The 16,858-nt window shown below is 39.9% G+C and overlaps 1 protein-coding gene across 2 annotated transcripts in view; it reads right to left on the reverse strand.

Moving 5' to 3' along the window:
• The window catches only part of TRANK1 (tetratricopeptide repeat and ankyrin repeat containing 1), a 46,394-nt gene that overhangs the window by 17,694 nt on the left and 11,842 nt on the right, over positions 1-16,858 (reverse strand). For both annotated transcript variants that reach the window (XM_026843884.1, XM_026843883.1), the window contains exons 8-16: positions 16,490-16,621; positions 14,198-14,365; positions 11,320-11,478; positions 10,693-10,944; positions 9,650-9,826; positions 5,280-8,159; positions 4,482-4,681; positions 3,877-4,014; positions 159-299 (exon numbers count right to left, since the gene is read on the reverse strand). In XM_026843884.1, coding sequence (XP_026699685.1) covers positions 159-299; positions 3,877-4,014; positions 4,482-4,681; positions 5,280-8,159; positions 9,650-9,826; positions 10,693-10,944; positions 11,320-11,478; positions 14,198-14,365; positions 16,490-16,621 — 4,247 coding nt within the window. The remainder of the gene's footprint in view (positions 1-158; positions 300-3,876; positions 4,015-4,481; positions 4,682-5,279; positions 8,160-9,649; positions 9,827-10,692; positions 10,945-11,319; positions 11,479-14,197; positions 14,366-16,489; positions 16,622-16,858) is intronic.

Raw genomic sequence — 16,858 nt, forward strand, 5'->3', positions numbered from 1 at the left:
GATTATATTATACAAATGTGAACAACTACCCAAAAGATAAAGCAATCTCAATAGACATGAAATTACAGGATGAAAGGATTTATTGAAGAAATTTCCCTACTTATAAGATATAAGAATTTAGTTTATCCTTTCTACTCCCAATGTTACAAAAAACTCACCTTATACATTTCTACATTAAAAGGGGTTTTTCTCTGCATACCAGTAGCATCCTCTAAAGGCATTTCGATTAGCAGTCTGCTTCCTACTTGCACATCCAAATCAGGAGTATAAGAAGAAATTATCTTCCATTCTTTGCTAGCCTAAAATGTCAAAAGAATGAGTTTTACTTGTACACAGCAATCACTACTACCCACATATGCAAAAGATAAGGTCATATGCTGCGATTGACCAGTGCATCCCCACAACTCAAGAAGGTTCAGAGGAGATGAGTGTGAAAAATTATCCCAGGGAAGAATGTAAAGAATAGCCACCAATTTTCATCAAAAAAGCTGAACTTCATCTTAACCACTAGTGGGACTGGAGGGTAACCACTGTTTGAGACTCATGTCTCTCCCAGGCAGTCATCAAGCCAAATAAACAACTTTCCCTAAAATAACTAGTAGAGACTAATGTCCACCTGAGCTGCCCAGACCAACATGGGGGAAAGCGAATACATGGCTTAGCCCAACAGTGTGTAAAAACTGAGCAAACAAAAACCCCAAACCTGGAAGAATGCAACTGGCTTGAGCTGGCTTCAAGCTACATATTGCTTCCTGGGGACTGGGAATGCCCAGCCTCATGATGGTGGAACATATACGGACCACTAATAGGAAACACATCTGTATTGTGAATAAGTGAATTTGATATTAAACATTAAAACCTCTTTGGTGGACTACAAATTTTCAGATGGATGGCCCATCTATGGGGAAAAGGAGGAAATCAGGTTACCCTCACCATGGACAAGGCTCAAGGTTTTTGCCCAATACTGCAACAGGCAGACTCACTGTGGGGGTGTGCTGACTGTTGGGTGAGGCAGCTCCCTGCCAGCTTGGAGCAAGGTGAAAGGTAAATAAATGGTGGTGGGATAACACTCATGAGTTGCAGTCTGTCATGCTAAAATCTGCTATCTAAGACATGCTGGATAGTCTTGACCTGTAGGTCAGGATGGGCAACTACCAAGTCTCCTTGACACTACAAGACTGACAAGCTCAGCGAGTTGCAGAACAGCTGATCCACAGCTCACCAACTTTCTTGTCACTGTAGCACCAAGGAGACTTGGAGCAAGGAAGATCCAGACAAACAGAGGGAAGCAGCTGCTGTCCTTTGGCTGGTGCCTCGACCAGGCAGTTTTCCAAACAGGGACCATATCATTCACCTTATCAGGAAAAGGCAGTGGATGAACAACAGGGAAATTTGGGACATCATCTTTGGCATGCGAGTCATCACCAGTGCTTGTGTAAACCACGATGTGGTGGAGCCCATGGACAAAACAAAAGGGTTGAAGCCACAGAAATGGACCCACCAGTATTCCATACAGGCATATAGTCTCATTCTCATGGTGCCCGGGCAAGGGAGCTGGCCATTCATGAAATGAATGTGTTAAACTCACTGTGCAAAACCAGTAATTACTGGTGCTGGTCTGAGCCAGGGAGTGGAATGGCATCTGCCAACACACCCCCTCAGAAGAAGGCTCAGAGATGAGTAAAGTAACATTCATGGGGAATATCTAAAAAAGCCTGGTCAGAGAATATTTGACTCTGACATAGGGACATGTGAGAAATGTCTACAAATGTGCACAGACATGCTTAAATATATGTTAAGTGTGGCAACAGATCGTTGGTGTGCACTCTCGTGTAACAAATGCCAGCTTTCGATCATTGCCATTCTGCAGGTTCCTTGAACCCCCACAAAACTAGTAACTCAGAAAAGCGTAAGCATATTTGAAGTTATGTTAATTTTTTTCTCCTTTTTGGTATTTAATGAAAGCTGATTACGGAGTGCCAAGTTTCTGGCAGAAAATAAGGCTGAAACAGCTTTTTAAAAAATCTATATAGTTGAGAGCTTTAAGCCACCTGATGCAGGTTAACTGTCTCCCTGTGGGGGAAAAATACAGAAAACCATTCTTGCAAATTGCATTTTGAAGTTAAGATTGCAATAAATCTTCAATCAAAACATTCCTAAGCCTGTCTCAGATTACAAACTGACAATCAGCTAATAGTATTAGTTTGGTCAACAGCTTGCTGGGTTTTGGGGTTTGAGTTTTTTTTTCCCTTTTTGATTCTTCATTGTGATGGTTTGACACCGTGAGGGCTGCTATAGGGGAAAACCAATTCCAGTTCAGCCAGACCCAGTACATTCATCCAAATCTGCTTCTTGAAACAAGACTCAAATCTCCTTTTCAATCCCAATAAAAAGAAAACCCAACACAGTACAAACAGCACACAGCCACATTTGCTGTGTTTACAATTGTTCACAGACTCAGCTTTTCAAAACTAGAAAACCTCAGGGTAAGCTGCTTTCTTGCCTGCTTGTTTAAGTGCTCAAGTCAACTCAATTACGCATGACTTGCAGGAAAATGGAAGAATTGTTTGAAAACTGTTCTCCAGACTTGACATACATTAGTCTAAGGTAAAATGCTTTACACAACTCCCTTAAACTGATTCTGCTAAATTCAGATAAATGGTTTATTGTTTTTCTGACTACAGAATCACCAAAACCAAATCAACTTTTGAGAAATCTACCACGACAGCCTGTCCTTGAATCTCAGTAAGCCAGATACAAGGCTTTTTACCCCAAGCTCCTTCCTTCCTTCTGCTCTCACCATACAATGTCCACTAAACTCTACGAAGAGCCACCAGTAAGCTGCCCTCAGTTTTCCTGTGGTTTTCATCTGCTGAAAAGACACTGTTTTGAGGGCTGGAGGCAGAGGACATCTGCAACAGAGATGTTCACACTGAATGTTTAATTGCAGAGCAACTCAGTCGTGGGCATTCTCGAGTCTCTGCAGGCATGTTCAATAAGGATGCTGCCTACTGCCTGTCTGGGGGTGGCGGGGGGCTCAGTAATGCTCCAGCAAGAACAGCGAGGTTGCCGTGGTTGACAGCTCTTTACAAGGAGCCTCAAGGACTGCACCCCTGCCAGGTCTGGAGTTATAGGAAACCCTGGAAAGACAGGGTCTGAGCTCCCCAGAGAACGACAAAGGGGGAAAAGGGAGCACATAAGAGATACAAAACAGAACACGTCCAGGAAAGAAAGTTTTCTTTATCCAAGGCCATTCTATGGGCAATGGTTTCTGCTATAGACTGTGAGACCATCCCAAGCTTTCTGACAACTCCTGAGCTAGACCAGAATAATTTTTCTGAAGCTTAGCTGTGGATAGGTACAGAGTATGCTCATCCCCTCCCCACCCAAACACATACACACACTATTTGACTCCAAACATAATTGTTTTAAAATGTTGTGGTGATGCAAATCAGTGGGTCTAAGGTGCTTTTTTGAGACTCAGAACTCCAGTATAAGGTAAAGACTATGAGAGGGTGACAGCGTCCCATCACCAACTGCTGTGACCTGAGCAGGGAGCAGCCAGGAGGGACACACTGTCAGCTAGTGGAGTAGTCTTGGTCTGCAGCAGACGTGTGTGCGCGTGCGTGCATGTACATGCATTGTTGTGTGAACCCAAGGTTCTCTCTTAAATTGCAACAGCCAACCTGAAGGAAAATGCAGCACTAGAGGAAGATGGTCTCAATTCATAAACCTGTGAGCCCTGTTTTCTACTGTGATGAAACCCCCCATCTTCAGAGAAAAAAGGGAATCCCTCCCCAGCTGGAAAGCTAATTAGACTACATGTAAAATCAAGACTTAAGAAAAAAATGCAGAAAATGGATAAGAATTAAATACCTCTGAATCTGTGAAAAAGTTGTAAAGAAGCACATCATCAAATTCCAAGCCCTTTGCTTCATAAACTGTCAATACAAGTGCTAAACTAAGTTCCTCAGGTATCTTCTCCTTTGCAGTTTCATTTGCCACTAATACCACCTGTCATAAAATACATTAATAAAAAGAACATATTAGGAAGGGAAAAAAAAAGGTAACAGCTGCATAGAGAAAGCATACAAACATGTCACAATAATGCAAGAGTGTTCTCAAAACCAGATGTTTAACACACACATTCCAGCACACCTCACAAAAAAGATCACGAAGCTGCCACTAGAAGACTGACAAATGTGTGGTATGTGCAGACAGTTGTAGATCTGACATAAGAAAATTTGGAGTTCAAAAGGAATGGGACAGGCAGCACCTGATGCTGAAAAGAACATAAAGAGCCAGACATGTATTAAGAAACAGAAACCAACACAATAAAGGTTTCTAAATTTAAAAAGCATAATTTATCAGTGCGACACAAAGACTTAAAAAGGAAAGTTGTGGGCAGTCTGTATAAAATGGCGATTTAGCAACAGAGCTGGAAGAATCTGCAAAAAGCTTTATACCTAAGAAAAACGAACCTGATGTGCTCCAAATTCAATGGGCTGTGTTTTCCTTTTGTTGCCCCTCAGCAGAATTGCTAGATCACTAACACTGCAGGACTCCAAGACTGTAGGTTTTGGTCCATCAAAGAGACCGCAGTCCTTAGGAAGCCGATCAAAAGATTCTGGGAAATAATGCTGAAGCAAATCAACCACTCCAGATGCTAAATGGAGAATACCTGCAATAAGCAAAATAGATTTTAAACTTCAGTCTGACTGTCTCATATTCTCTCTCAAACACACTTTTAAAAGGTTTTGCTAGAATTTTGAAATCAGGAAATATGATGACAAAAACATGAGTCAGAGAACAGAGAATCTTTAAGGTCCACTTAATGTTTTTGCCATTTTGAGTGAGCCTCATTTTTGAGCCGTAAAAATAAGAAAGCATGCTACAACGACTTAGCAACATCCTCACCAAATGAAGGTCATAAATGAAAAACAAGTAAGAGAAGCAGAAGTAGCACACCGATGCTGCAAATTCTAGAGATTTGGGGATGGGACAACAGAAATGGGTATGATTATTTGTTAAGTTTTCAATTAAAGAAATACATTCAAAACATGCAGTAAGCAAAACCGACAATTTAAAAAATGTTCATTCTTGGTTTTCCAGTTGAGATGTCAAAATAACACAAGCTGCATGTCACAAAAAGCTGACCATCTGATCTCTTAAAAAAACAGGCCACTTAAAGATGCTTTGAATCGGCCAGTAGAAAACTGCAATCATTAGTGACGTCTGAAGAGCACAGGCTCAGATCATAAATAAATTTGTTACTGTACCTGAATGGGACCTGTAGTTCTGGTACAACTGATATATCCTTTTTGGTTTTCTAACACGCTGCTTCTTGTTCATGGAGTTCTTGCTTGCATAATGAAACAGTGACCTCAGATCACTAAACCGAAAAGCAACTCCTTTCATTATGCTCTGGGCAGTGTCACCAGTTAGAAACATGGCATTAGGGTCATTGACGCATTTCATTAACAGTGCTAGCTCAGCTTGGGTGAAATCCTGTATCTCATCACCATAAAACTCATGGATAGACCACGGCAGCTCCCTGAGCTTTGAGAGTCTTTGAGATAAATTATACAGCAAATCTTCTTCATCGAAGTAACCTCTCTGTGATCGTATCTGCTGGTAAAGACAAAAGAGGTGATAGATTTCACTCCTGTCTTCTGTGAAGTTTGGTGATCTCTTTCGGCCTAGCTTTTTGTACTGCTCCTCAGTAAGTTTACCCCCAAAGCAACTCAGTGCCTCAAAAGAGCCTTTCAGAAATGATTTTATTTCTTTCCAAACCAGTGCTGGATTGTACAAGCTTTTACCTTTTACCATTTTTGGCCACATTTCATTTGCAAATATGTCATAAGTCACAAAAGTCCGAGGATCACTTTCTCTAGAGTACACATCTGCAGCTCCTTCATCATCATCATGTTCTGCTTCAATGTTACCTTCTTCCTCCTCATCTTGCCAATTTGGTATAACCAAGTCTTCCTGAGGACTCCAACCAACAATGATTCTTTTAAGGCTTCCATCCTCATTTCTTGGAAAAAATGGGTCAGGCATGGATGCATCCAGTAACAGCAACAACTGCTTGGAGGTGACGAACAGTGGAAAATTTTCATCTTTAATGTCTTGTAATTTGTGGACATTTGGCTCCAGAGGCTTGAAGTGACCAGTTACCTTGGAAGACTTGCTAAGTTCAATGAAATTCTTCTGAACTTCTTGGCACAAAACAGGATTTTTTGTCACAAAGATCTGATGCAGGTGCTCCAGTCTGTTGGATGCTTCTGCACTGCACATTTGGTGCTCTTCATGGTCATCACATGAATTCATTTCTGCACCAGCTGTGCCCGCAGGAACATTTTCATCCTCACTGTCCTGGTCTTGCTCATCGCTCACCTGCTCCTCACTGGAATCATCACTGTCCTGTTTTAGTTCATTCTCTTCCTTCTCTAATCTTGCTTTTTCAACCTCACTGCACTGTCTTTGATGCCATGTTTGCCTCTCTAGCAGAGGACTATTTGCCAAGATGGATTTTTCCCAGTATGAATAGAATTTCTTCCAAAGCCTATACAAGCAGCAAGTCGTCTTCCCTGTCCCACTTCGCCCAATTAAAATGATTGGTTCCATGGGCTTTGGATTGAGATCAATTACTGCGTACTCCAACTCCCCAACTCGGAAAGGGTATTCAACAGAAGAATGTACATCGTTTATAATGTTAAGTGCCATGTTAGTACTGAAGCTGTGAAATTTTATTATATTGTATTCTAATTCTGCTGCACTAGCTGGAGGGAAATACTCTGGTACGGTATGTTCTTTTGTTTTTTCTGCCTCTGGGTCTTCAACATAACAACGTGGAACACGCTTCTGTGTTGTCACATTGTGGTTCTGATGTCCTTCATTTATGCCTTTGAGCTTTTTCCTCAAGATGCAGGATAAACCACGATTGTAGGAAATACATATATTATCTAAGACACGGTTCAGCTTGCAGTGGTCGAGAACAATGGCCCAAATTCTGATTATTTCTGTGTAAACTCTACCTGATTTTTCTGAAAAACTTTTTGTCTGTTCTGTCTCCATGATCTTTTCTGCACTCTCGCTGCAACGAGGAGAAAAGTCAATTGCAAGTTCCCATAGCATTCTTGCTCCTTTGCCCAACTTAGCTTCATACAGCTGGATATCAGCTTTCAAGTGTTTCAGTGGCTTCTGAAGGCCCCTAGTCCATTCCCCATTGCCAAGCTGCTTAATTGTCATTATAGTTTTAGTTTTCAGATAATGAGGCACAGCTTTGCTGCCCAACATCTTCAGCATTTCAGGAGTGCACTCTATTTCCCAGGTCATGTTATCAAACTCCTGAACATACGCCTCAATATCCAGAATCTTCTCCTTCTCTTCCTCTGGTTCTTCCTTCTCTTCATTAGGCAGGGCCAAACTAAATTCCCCTGCTCCCTTCTTTTTCTCCCAATCATCTCCTTTTCCTGCAGGATAAAATATGCTTCCACAAGGTTGTGAGGATTTACTTCTTTCCTCTTTCAAATTAGTCTGGGCTGAAGATGGCTTTTGTACCAGAGGATGATCCTTTCTCAGAGGGTCACCCAATTTCAATTGCTGAATTAAAGCTGTGATTGCCTGCACTAGGCTTTCCTGGAGCGTTAAGGGGCTATTTATTCTTTCTGTTTCCTGCTTTGCCAACTGATCTTTTTTTGTCTTTACAGAACATGAGGTTTTTAAATCATTATGCACTGTGTTGCCAGATGGTGCCTTTAATGAGGACCCAGATGAAGAACGCCCTGTGCTCTTTGGCTGTGAAATTTCAGAGGCTGGAAGGGGCTTAGATGTTTTAACCGACTGCCCTGCTGTATCCTGTCGATACTTCTTCTTCTCCAGTACAGCATTATTCCAGGCAAGTAGCAGTGGGTCATTTTTTTTAATTCTATGCCTCACATCTCTTCCCAATTTGTTTTTTATATTAAAGTTAACATCAAATTTTGCCAATGATTCCATTATTCTCTTAGACTGCTTTGAAAATCCTTTCTGAAAAACAACATGCATCACTGTATTTCCATTCTCATCTTGTGTGTTTGGATTAAGATATGGAAAGTCAGAAGGCCTTGAAGCAAAGAGGTCAAGAAGATAGTTCAGGATGTTTAAGCCAGTGCCATCTGAAAACAAGAAAACAAATTTTTTTTAAAAAAATCACTTGCTTTACAAGGCTGCTTTGTAGCTATTAAATGAAAATAATTTGTTTTTCAAAAGAAAAAAATTAAATCTACATTTCATGTTTATAAAACATGCTTATTTGAAATGGCTCAAAACTAAGCTTTCCTAATATTCAGGGAAAACAATACAAAGCAGCAAAGCTTTAGAAATCCCTAGTGCTGCAATTGTTCCTGTAGCATCAGACAAATTAATCCCTTTTCAACATCTGGGTGCAGATTTGTTTGTTTTCCAACATCAGTCCTGGCTGGTACCCAAAGTAGGCTGGTAATTGGTCATCTGGACAAGCAACAACTCTGGATACTGCTCTGGGGTCATTTGGTTCACTTCAATATGCCACCCAGAAGTAATCTGCTGCAGATAACTTCAGTTTACTAAAATAACCTGTGGCAAATCCCAATTACTTTCCGATATCTGAGGTCCCTAGAGCAACTTCCTACAAGATAAGATTAGTCCGATACCTCCCTGGGGAGAAAAAAAGAAAGATACTCTACAGCTTTCTGGATTTAATACAGATAATATATGTGAAACATTTCTTTCCTAACTCTGAAATAGTGACACACCAAAATCATCATAAAGAAATTCCACCTCAAAAACTTTACACAGTGAAAAATACTTAAGAGACAGTATTGTCATCGGACTTCTTAATCTTTTGATTTAAAATTTACAACTGGCAGTATCTATGCTTTTAATCTCTCTAAAGCTATTAAATGAAATGCTTGTGCCTTAAAAATTAATAAATTCATTACTTTTAGTTAGTTTAATCCTCCAACTCAAAAATGCATTTTTTCTTCACTTAACATCAAACCTGTCTTTAGGGCTTAATTTGATAGCTTATCTTTACTTCTTACATTTTTATGTAAACCCTACAGCCCTCTCACTCACTCCTCCTCCGAACAAAACTTTGCTTGATTTATGACTGAACAAAAACTAGGAAACAGATTTCAGATGTCACTGTAGGATTTCCTTCAAAGTCTGCTGCCATTGCTCTGACTTTACCTTTGTTTCTCCTTAGATCCTTCCCATTAACTTCATTCTCAGCTAGTACACACTTTACAGCATTTCAAAGAGGAGCCTTCCTTTCTAAATCAGCTGGATTGAACAAGAATACATTCACAAAACAGCAGCTGACAGAGACATTACAGTTGCTTGATTCCCCCTGGTCACCTGAGCTGCATTAACTCTCTTCATAGTCCCAGACACTGCAACCAGAAATCAGAACACATCAGCTTAACAAAGACGGTGGGTATCCTCTGGCCTGCAAACTCTGGGGGCTGAGATACCCTGATCTGCTACCACATCAGTAAACAGCAGCAGAAGGAGCAGTGGGCTGGACAGGTAAGAATTGGTGATGTTTTCAACAGCTGATGTTGTTTGAGTGCACATCTGCTAGTGCTCTTTGTGTCCCTCAGGCCTGGACACACAAAAGCCTTACCTCTGCTATTTAAACAGATCGAAACCGCAGCATGCAAAGGAGTATCTCCTTGTGCAATGGAGACGTTTTGAGGGTCTGCACCTTTGGTCAGCAGCAAATATACCAGTTCAAAATAATTCTTTCTGAGGCATACTTGCAGCGGTATTTCAGAGTTGGTTCCAATCCCATCTGGCAGAGCTGGTGTGAAGGACATGAAAATAGCAGGGATTAAACCTGATACGCCAGATCTATAAACTACAGAAAGTTCTAAACAGATGAAGGTACATGCTGATTCCTGAGCAGGTGACTTTTTTTTTGGTCAGTTTTTTACATATATCTGTTAAAGATTTTTTGACTAAGAAAATCTTCAGAATCTCCTCTTATCTCCCATTAAACTGAGCAACCAGTCCTCCTGTTGTGATAGGAAGACAGAAAGGCCAGAACATATCTTCTTCAAGTCAGTCAGTCACTGACCAAAACAAGCCTCCTTGCACCTCTGGCACTCACAAGGCTGCACCAGGACTGTGTGCCCATAATTTATAGCTAACATCAAGCTATAAGATGAAATGAAAAATGCCAGGGTAATCCTAGGAATAAACCCCATGCAAAACAAGAAAAAATGATGATGTCTACACTAGCTAAAAAAAGAAAGACATCTGGTCATGCCTTTGAAATCACTGAAGTAGTCAATTACTTGTAACATAACAACAGACTGAACCCAAAGACTGTGGCTTACAGTTTCTATCAGGATAATACTGTGGCTGAAATCAAGAGAAATTAAAAACCAAAGAGACTACAAGCAAAGGAGCAACAATAATCTTTGGCCTTTTACTAATCCTGACAGCCAAATTTCATTTGAAAAACATCTTTCATCCCCTGTAGCCTTACTAGCTTTCCCATGGTGGCACGCAGCAGATGCAGCCAATGGACTGCCCTCCAACAAGCTGCGGCACTTATACAGAGCTACAAAAACCATGTGTTGGTATTTTTGAAGCTATGTTGTTCCAAACATGCCAAATAAAATACCGGATCTTTTAGAATACATTAATATTGCAGTTTTTCACCTCCTCGTTCAATCAAGCATCTTATGAGGTGCACTTGCTTATCCGCTCTATCACACCGCTGGATAATGTTGCCAATGTCAACATCTGAGAGACTGCAGTTTTTGAAGAGTCCTCCACCTGATGGCTCTTCCCCACTGGCCTTCCCTGTTAGCAGCAGCAAAACTTTATGCCACATTTGCTTCTCCAGCAACTGTTTTATGAAGCTGTTAGCACAGGCATGGGAGATGTTACAAACCACCCCTGCAGGGATTTCTGCAAGACAGTCAAGACAACATAACTCACTCAAAGTCACATAATAAAATCCATCTCACTGTAATTTCAGAATAATTAACTCATTAAATTAAAAGTACAGAACAGCAAAATGCAACTCTTGCATCCTTCCGTCCTTATGCTGACAGCCAAATAAGTTTGAACATTTTTTCATCATACTGAATTTTTGTGCATATTCTGGTGGTTCTAAGTGCAAAACACAACAGTAAAATTAAGTAAAAACACATTGTTCCAGTAATATCAGTTGCAGAAACAAGGGAAAGAAAGGGTAAATGAGCAAAAACTGTATGTTAGCATCAAAGACATTTTTCACAGCAATTAAGTTTTGTGAAGGGGAGAAATGGAAACTCACTGTACCATGCACAGACGACAGCAGTTTCAGAAACTGCTTAACTGCATCTTCCTTCAATACATTTTTAAGATGTGCTCCATTTTCAAACCTGTAGAACTGGACGAACTGTTCAAGAACATCCAGGAAAGAATCTGTATCAGCTATGGCTCTGCTTTCACTCCCTCCTGCAAAATATTACAGAAATTGAAAATCCAGCTCCTTACTGGCATGTCTTCAGGGCAGGACTGTAATACGTTACATCTCAGGGCTCTAAGAATCATGTAGTGGCAGGTTAAAATCAGATGGCTGAAACTCTTACTGCCAAAGACAGCACTGTGATGGATTTCATATTCCAAAGTATATTTGATACACTCATAAAAAACAGTCTTTAGCATAATACACTAGATTGAAAATGGTATAGTTCACAAGTTGATCTGCATGAGTCAGGACACTGCTGCTTCACAGTGATATCATTGTTCAGAGTTTTTAGAGTAGATGACTAAAACCAGTAATGCTTTCAGCATACAGTTTTAATCAGATGTCCTGAGCTTGCCTGATTCCTCAGCGCAAAGACATACAGCCATAAAATTAATTTTTCCTCTTAAAAGAAAAAAAACAAAACAAAAAAATCCCCACCATATCAAAATGACATACAAGTTTAAGAGACACTTAAGCAATGGCAATGGCAGCTCTTAAATTCCATCCCAATAAATGCCCTTAAATAAAAACTGAAAGACTTGGCCTGACAATCCTAAAAGCCTTGAGGAATTCTAGTATATCAAAGACCAAACAATACAGTAGCTTTACCCTTTAGGACAAAGAGACACAGGTTGGTCATTTTTTTACCAATGAGGACTAACCTCAAACTGTTACCTATAAAGCAGTGGCTTATTCTCCAGACTCTCATTTTGCACTAAGCCTAGAAGACTCTTGTGGGCTATGCATTGCCAATATAAAAAAAAAAAAAAAATACTACAGAAGACAGGCTTAGCTACCTCCAACACCAGCCAAAGAGTTTACTACCACAGGGGTACTGGTGTTAACCTCGTAACTGAGAACCACTGGACTAAGACCTTCTCCAGAGCAGAGGTTTCTACAGTAAAGAAGGAGAAACTGTGGGAATCTGTTTGCCTAGAGCCATAAGATGCAAGTATAATGAAACCCAGTGCTTTCCAGTAAACTCACATGCAATACACACATGAAAACTTTGCTTTTTTGCCTATTTGATCTGTTATGCAGTCTTTTGCTTCATCTGTGCTTTGAGATTTGCACAGGACGATCAAGTCCTGGTTTGAAAAGGTTATGCTTTGCGCTAATGGAGTAATATTGCTAATACAGGTGTTACGTTAAAGTTCTGGTTGGTTAGTGCCAGGGAAAACAAGCAGATCAGGCACCAAGCCATTTCAGGAAGACTGTACTGAAGAAATGCTTTCAAGATGATCACTGTCCATGCTTGGGACATTTTTAAACAGCAGTCTAAACCATGGCTTGAAAAGATCAGCTTCAGAATCTACCTCCTTAGTTTCTGAACCTCAAAGTCCTGCAGGAACATCTTACCTCACCAACCAATCTGTCAGTTCTCATGCAGACACTCACAAGAACTTCTCTGAATGGTCTCCTACAACTGGATCCTCTGCTGGAAGTGTCTATGGCCCACTACAGTCTCTTTCAGAACTAGGATGTGAGTAGCAACCAAGCTGTAGCACCGTGCTGCCAAGAAGGTGCATCCTGCAGAGACCCTCCAGTCCTGAGGGTAGACAGCTCCCCATTTCCTGCCCCAATTAGCATCTCTCTGACCATGCTGCAGTACCAGCAGCCCAGGTGTGCTCCATTGGTTAGGGCAGACAAGAAACTATGTCAGGGTTAGCCAGTCTTGATACTATCACACTGGGGTGTTATTGTACAAATTTTATGTTTTCTCATTCTCAATTATTGGCATGGAAGTGGAAATTCCCATTATTTGGGCAATCACACTTGATACATTAGTTTACAGAATGGAAAATTATAAAGAAACCAGACAAATCAAAATCCTTTTCAGAACTGACAGGCCATTATAAAAAGGTGGACCGGAAACCAGTTTATCACTCCAGTTCGTGAAATTTCATATCAGCACTGGGACAATTATGTCTTTCTATACGACAACAGGTCCTCTGCAAACTGCCTAGAAGTATCATCAATGATTTTGAAAATGCACTTTGAAGTTTCCCCATACTTCAAGTGCATAACTAAATTTTAGCACCCCTGTTTTGGTTATGGGAGGCTCTCATAGTTTTAGTTCAACAGTCTGCTCTGCTTCTTTTGTCCCTTAACATGTGCAGAAGATAAAAACTTTTCCAAGTAATACAGTTTTAGCTGCATATCACTGACATAGATCAAAAATGACTAAAACTTTGTGAACAAAGAGCTCTTTCTAAAATGTTATTCTTTTTTCAAAAATACTAGCAACTTTTCACTCACATATTCAACATTTCAGACTTCTCATTTTTTTCAATATTTTTTGTTATTGAAGGCATTTTAAATATGCCACCAATTTTATAATAAAACGTTTAATTTTCAAAAAAATAAAGTGAAGGTAAGAGCTTAAATTTGAAAAAGCTTCAAAAAGAAGCAGCTTCTATGGCAGGGGGAGCCTCACATAAAGGATTAGAAAAAAAACCCAGCAGCTTATAGTAACTTAGAGCAATTTGTAGTTACTTATTGCATGGCATACTAAGAACATCAGCTGTACAGCGGACACCTTCAGGCATGGACAAACGTTCATTATTGATTGATAGGAGATCAGGGTAACAACTCATAGGCAAAGTTCCATAAAACCCACCTGCTATTACCAATTACAAATGAAATAATTTTGTATCTAAAGGATGCAATTTTTAAAACAGGAAAAACACACAGTCTATACAGTACCTGTCCGTTTCTGAGAGGAAGCATGTTTCTCAATGTGATTGCTGACTGCTTTTACAGCATCAAAGTTTTTGTTCTTTTTCAAGATATCTATGACATATCTTGACCGTGCATCCGGAACAGTGGGATCGACCCCATAATTCAGGAGCATGATCACATCTTCTGCTTGGCCTAAAACATTACATGAATAAACATTAGAGGAAGAATAATTCTCATAGTTAAGGGGTTTTGTTCTGTTTCCTTTTGTACATTTAATTCCCTGGAACAATTTCTAGCATAATTTTAATTTAAAAAGAAAAAAAAAAATCTAAATGTTTCCAGTGTCATAAGAATGAGGTATTGTTAGGTATTTTTCTCCAAAAGAAACCCCTTCAAAAAAATTAAAACTCTATCTTCATTACTATTAACTGGGAAATGGGAGCACAGAAACACAAAGTGACTGGGTGCCTCATAAGTATCTCACCGGCCAGAGGCAGTATGTGGAATTCACCTCCTCCCTTATGCCCCAACCCGGTTCTCCGGGCTCTAGGCAAACTGCTCTGTACATAAAGAAAAAAACAAAACAAGGGATTTTGCTACTGTTTGGAAGGTGACTCAATAAACCAGAATATTTCACATATTCAGGCATGAATATACACAGCTAGGCACTGATTTTCTTTCCTATGCAACATATAACACATGATTTTCTTGGTAATAAGCCCTATAACAAAGATGTCTAGTTTGACTAATGGTAGGTGCCATCGCTTTCAACAGGATCTACTATTCTCTACAGCATTTCACAACAAGTATTACAGATTACGCACAAACACAGAAAATATAATGGTGATTTAAAGCCTCAACACAGTATCTAACAACACGCTCACTTCTTAGTAGGTCACACTGCACTACCAGGGGAACCTTTATAGCCCTGCAGGCAGCTGCCTGTACTCCTCTTGCCTCTAAAGAGGTACATTTGCTATAAGCCATGTCCTCAGAACAGCTGGGAGAATGCAGGAGCACCAAACTACTGAGTCGCACAGGAGAAGACTGAGCGATGGTGAGCAAATAAGTGTTAGACCACCACATGTCCCCTAGGCACACCACCACAGCACACAGCCTCTGTTACTGCACATGCCAAAGGCAAAATCTAGACGAGGAAAAATAATGCAGGCTAACACAAATGTCTTGCTTTGACTAAGCCTTATCATTCAAGCTACTTTAGGGATTATTTTATGTTAACCGATGGGTGCAAGGGTTTATTCTTATATGTATATTTATATATTTTCATAAATATACTCTCTATACATACAATCACAGGATGGTTTGGTTGGAAGAGGCCTTAAAGATCATCTAGTTCCAACCCCCTGCCATGGGCAGGGTCACCTTCCACTAGCCCAGGTTGCTCAAAGCCCTGTCCAACCTAGCCTTGAACACTGCCAGGGAGGGGGCAGCCACAGCTTCTCTGGGCAGCCTGTGCCAGTGAATATATAGTATGTTTAGATATTTATACATACACTATATAAAGACATAAAATTTAATAAATAAATATATATACACTCTATAGAAAACATATATAGTATATAAGTCTAAAGAAATAAACTTTACAGCCTCTTCTGGAAATGCAGGAGTCTTTTAGCAACAGATGGAATTGCTGCAAAATTTGTGTTACACTCTTCTGGAAAATTAAATTATTCAGATAATAGGTTGTGCACTTTTCATTCATATTAAAGACAACCAAGAGAACGTCAAGGCATTTAATGACCTAAAGTCTGGTGTTACCTTGGCGCTGATGCTTATTTCCTGTTGCCACCTAGTGGGCAGAGTAAAACATACAAGAAAAAAAGTCAGGTCAAGTTAACATAAAAGAAATCCCATAGAAAATGTGAAGGAAAGCATCTCATTTTCCTTCTCTGACAAGGTATACTGCTACTTAGGTTTTAAATCTTCACCTATTTAAAAGGACAGGATATGTCTCCCGGTGGTCTAATATGATTTTAAGGGCAATCAAACTTTAAAAGGTAACTTCTGACTCTAAAAACTGAAGTATACTCGTGGGAATACCATAACGAGTCAAACCAAAGAGTAAAGAAAATGCTCACGAATGAGGTATACAAATATTAAAGGGTATTGTTGAAATGTTTAAATATTAGTTATCATTACAAAGTCTACATTCAGACAAAAGGACTTTCTCATTTTCGTTTTCTTACTTAGCATGAAACATTAAACACCAGGGTCTAAAGTTTTCTTCCACTGTTCATTTTTCCATATGAAAACAAACACCATACACACACACACACAAAAAAAAAAAGTATTTACTGCGTTTCTGGGAATATTCACTGGAAGATGCCACAACATGCAGGAGGGTGCATCCATCTCTGTCTTGCTGGTTGATCCTATCCTTCAAGTCTGGCCTCTGAGTCAGTAACCACCTGAAAAGATGGTTCTTTCCTGGAATGATAAAAAAAACCCCACTTGTTATAAATGGTAAGCAGAGATACAAAAGAAACAGATCCTGTTTTTTTCCCCCCATGGAGTGGGGCAAGATGCATCTGTACAAAACCTTTTCTCAAAGATGGGGAGTAAGAGAAGGATGAAATATGTGAAAGAAAATCATGGTAAGAGCTGGCTGCACTGTGGGAGACATGATGCCACATTCTCACTGACTTGCATCAAGTGCAAATCTGA

This window comes from Athene cunicularia (genome assembly GCF_003259725.1).
Source record: "Athene cunicularia isolate RWA chromosome 2 unlocalized genomic scaffold, athCun1 chr2_part2, whole genome shotgun sequence".
Taxonomy (NCBI): Eukaryota; Metazoa; Chordata; class Aves; order Strigiformes; family Strigidae; genus Athene; species Athene cunicularia.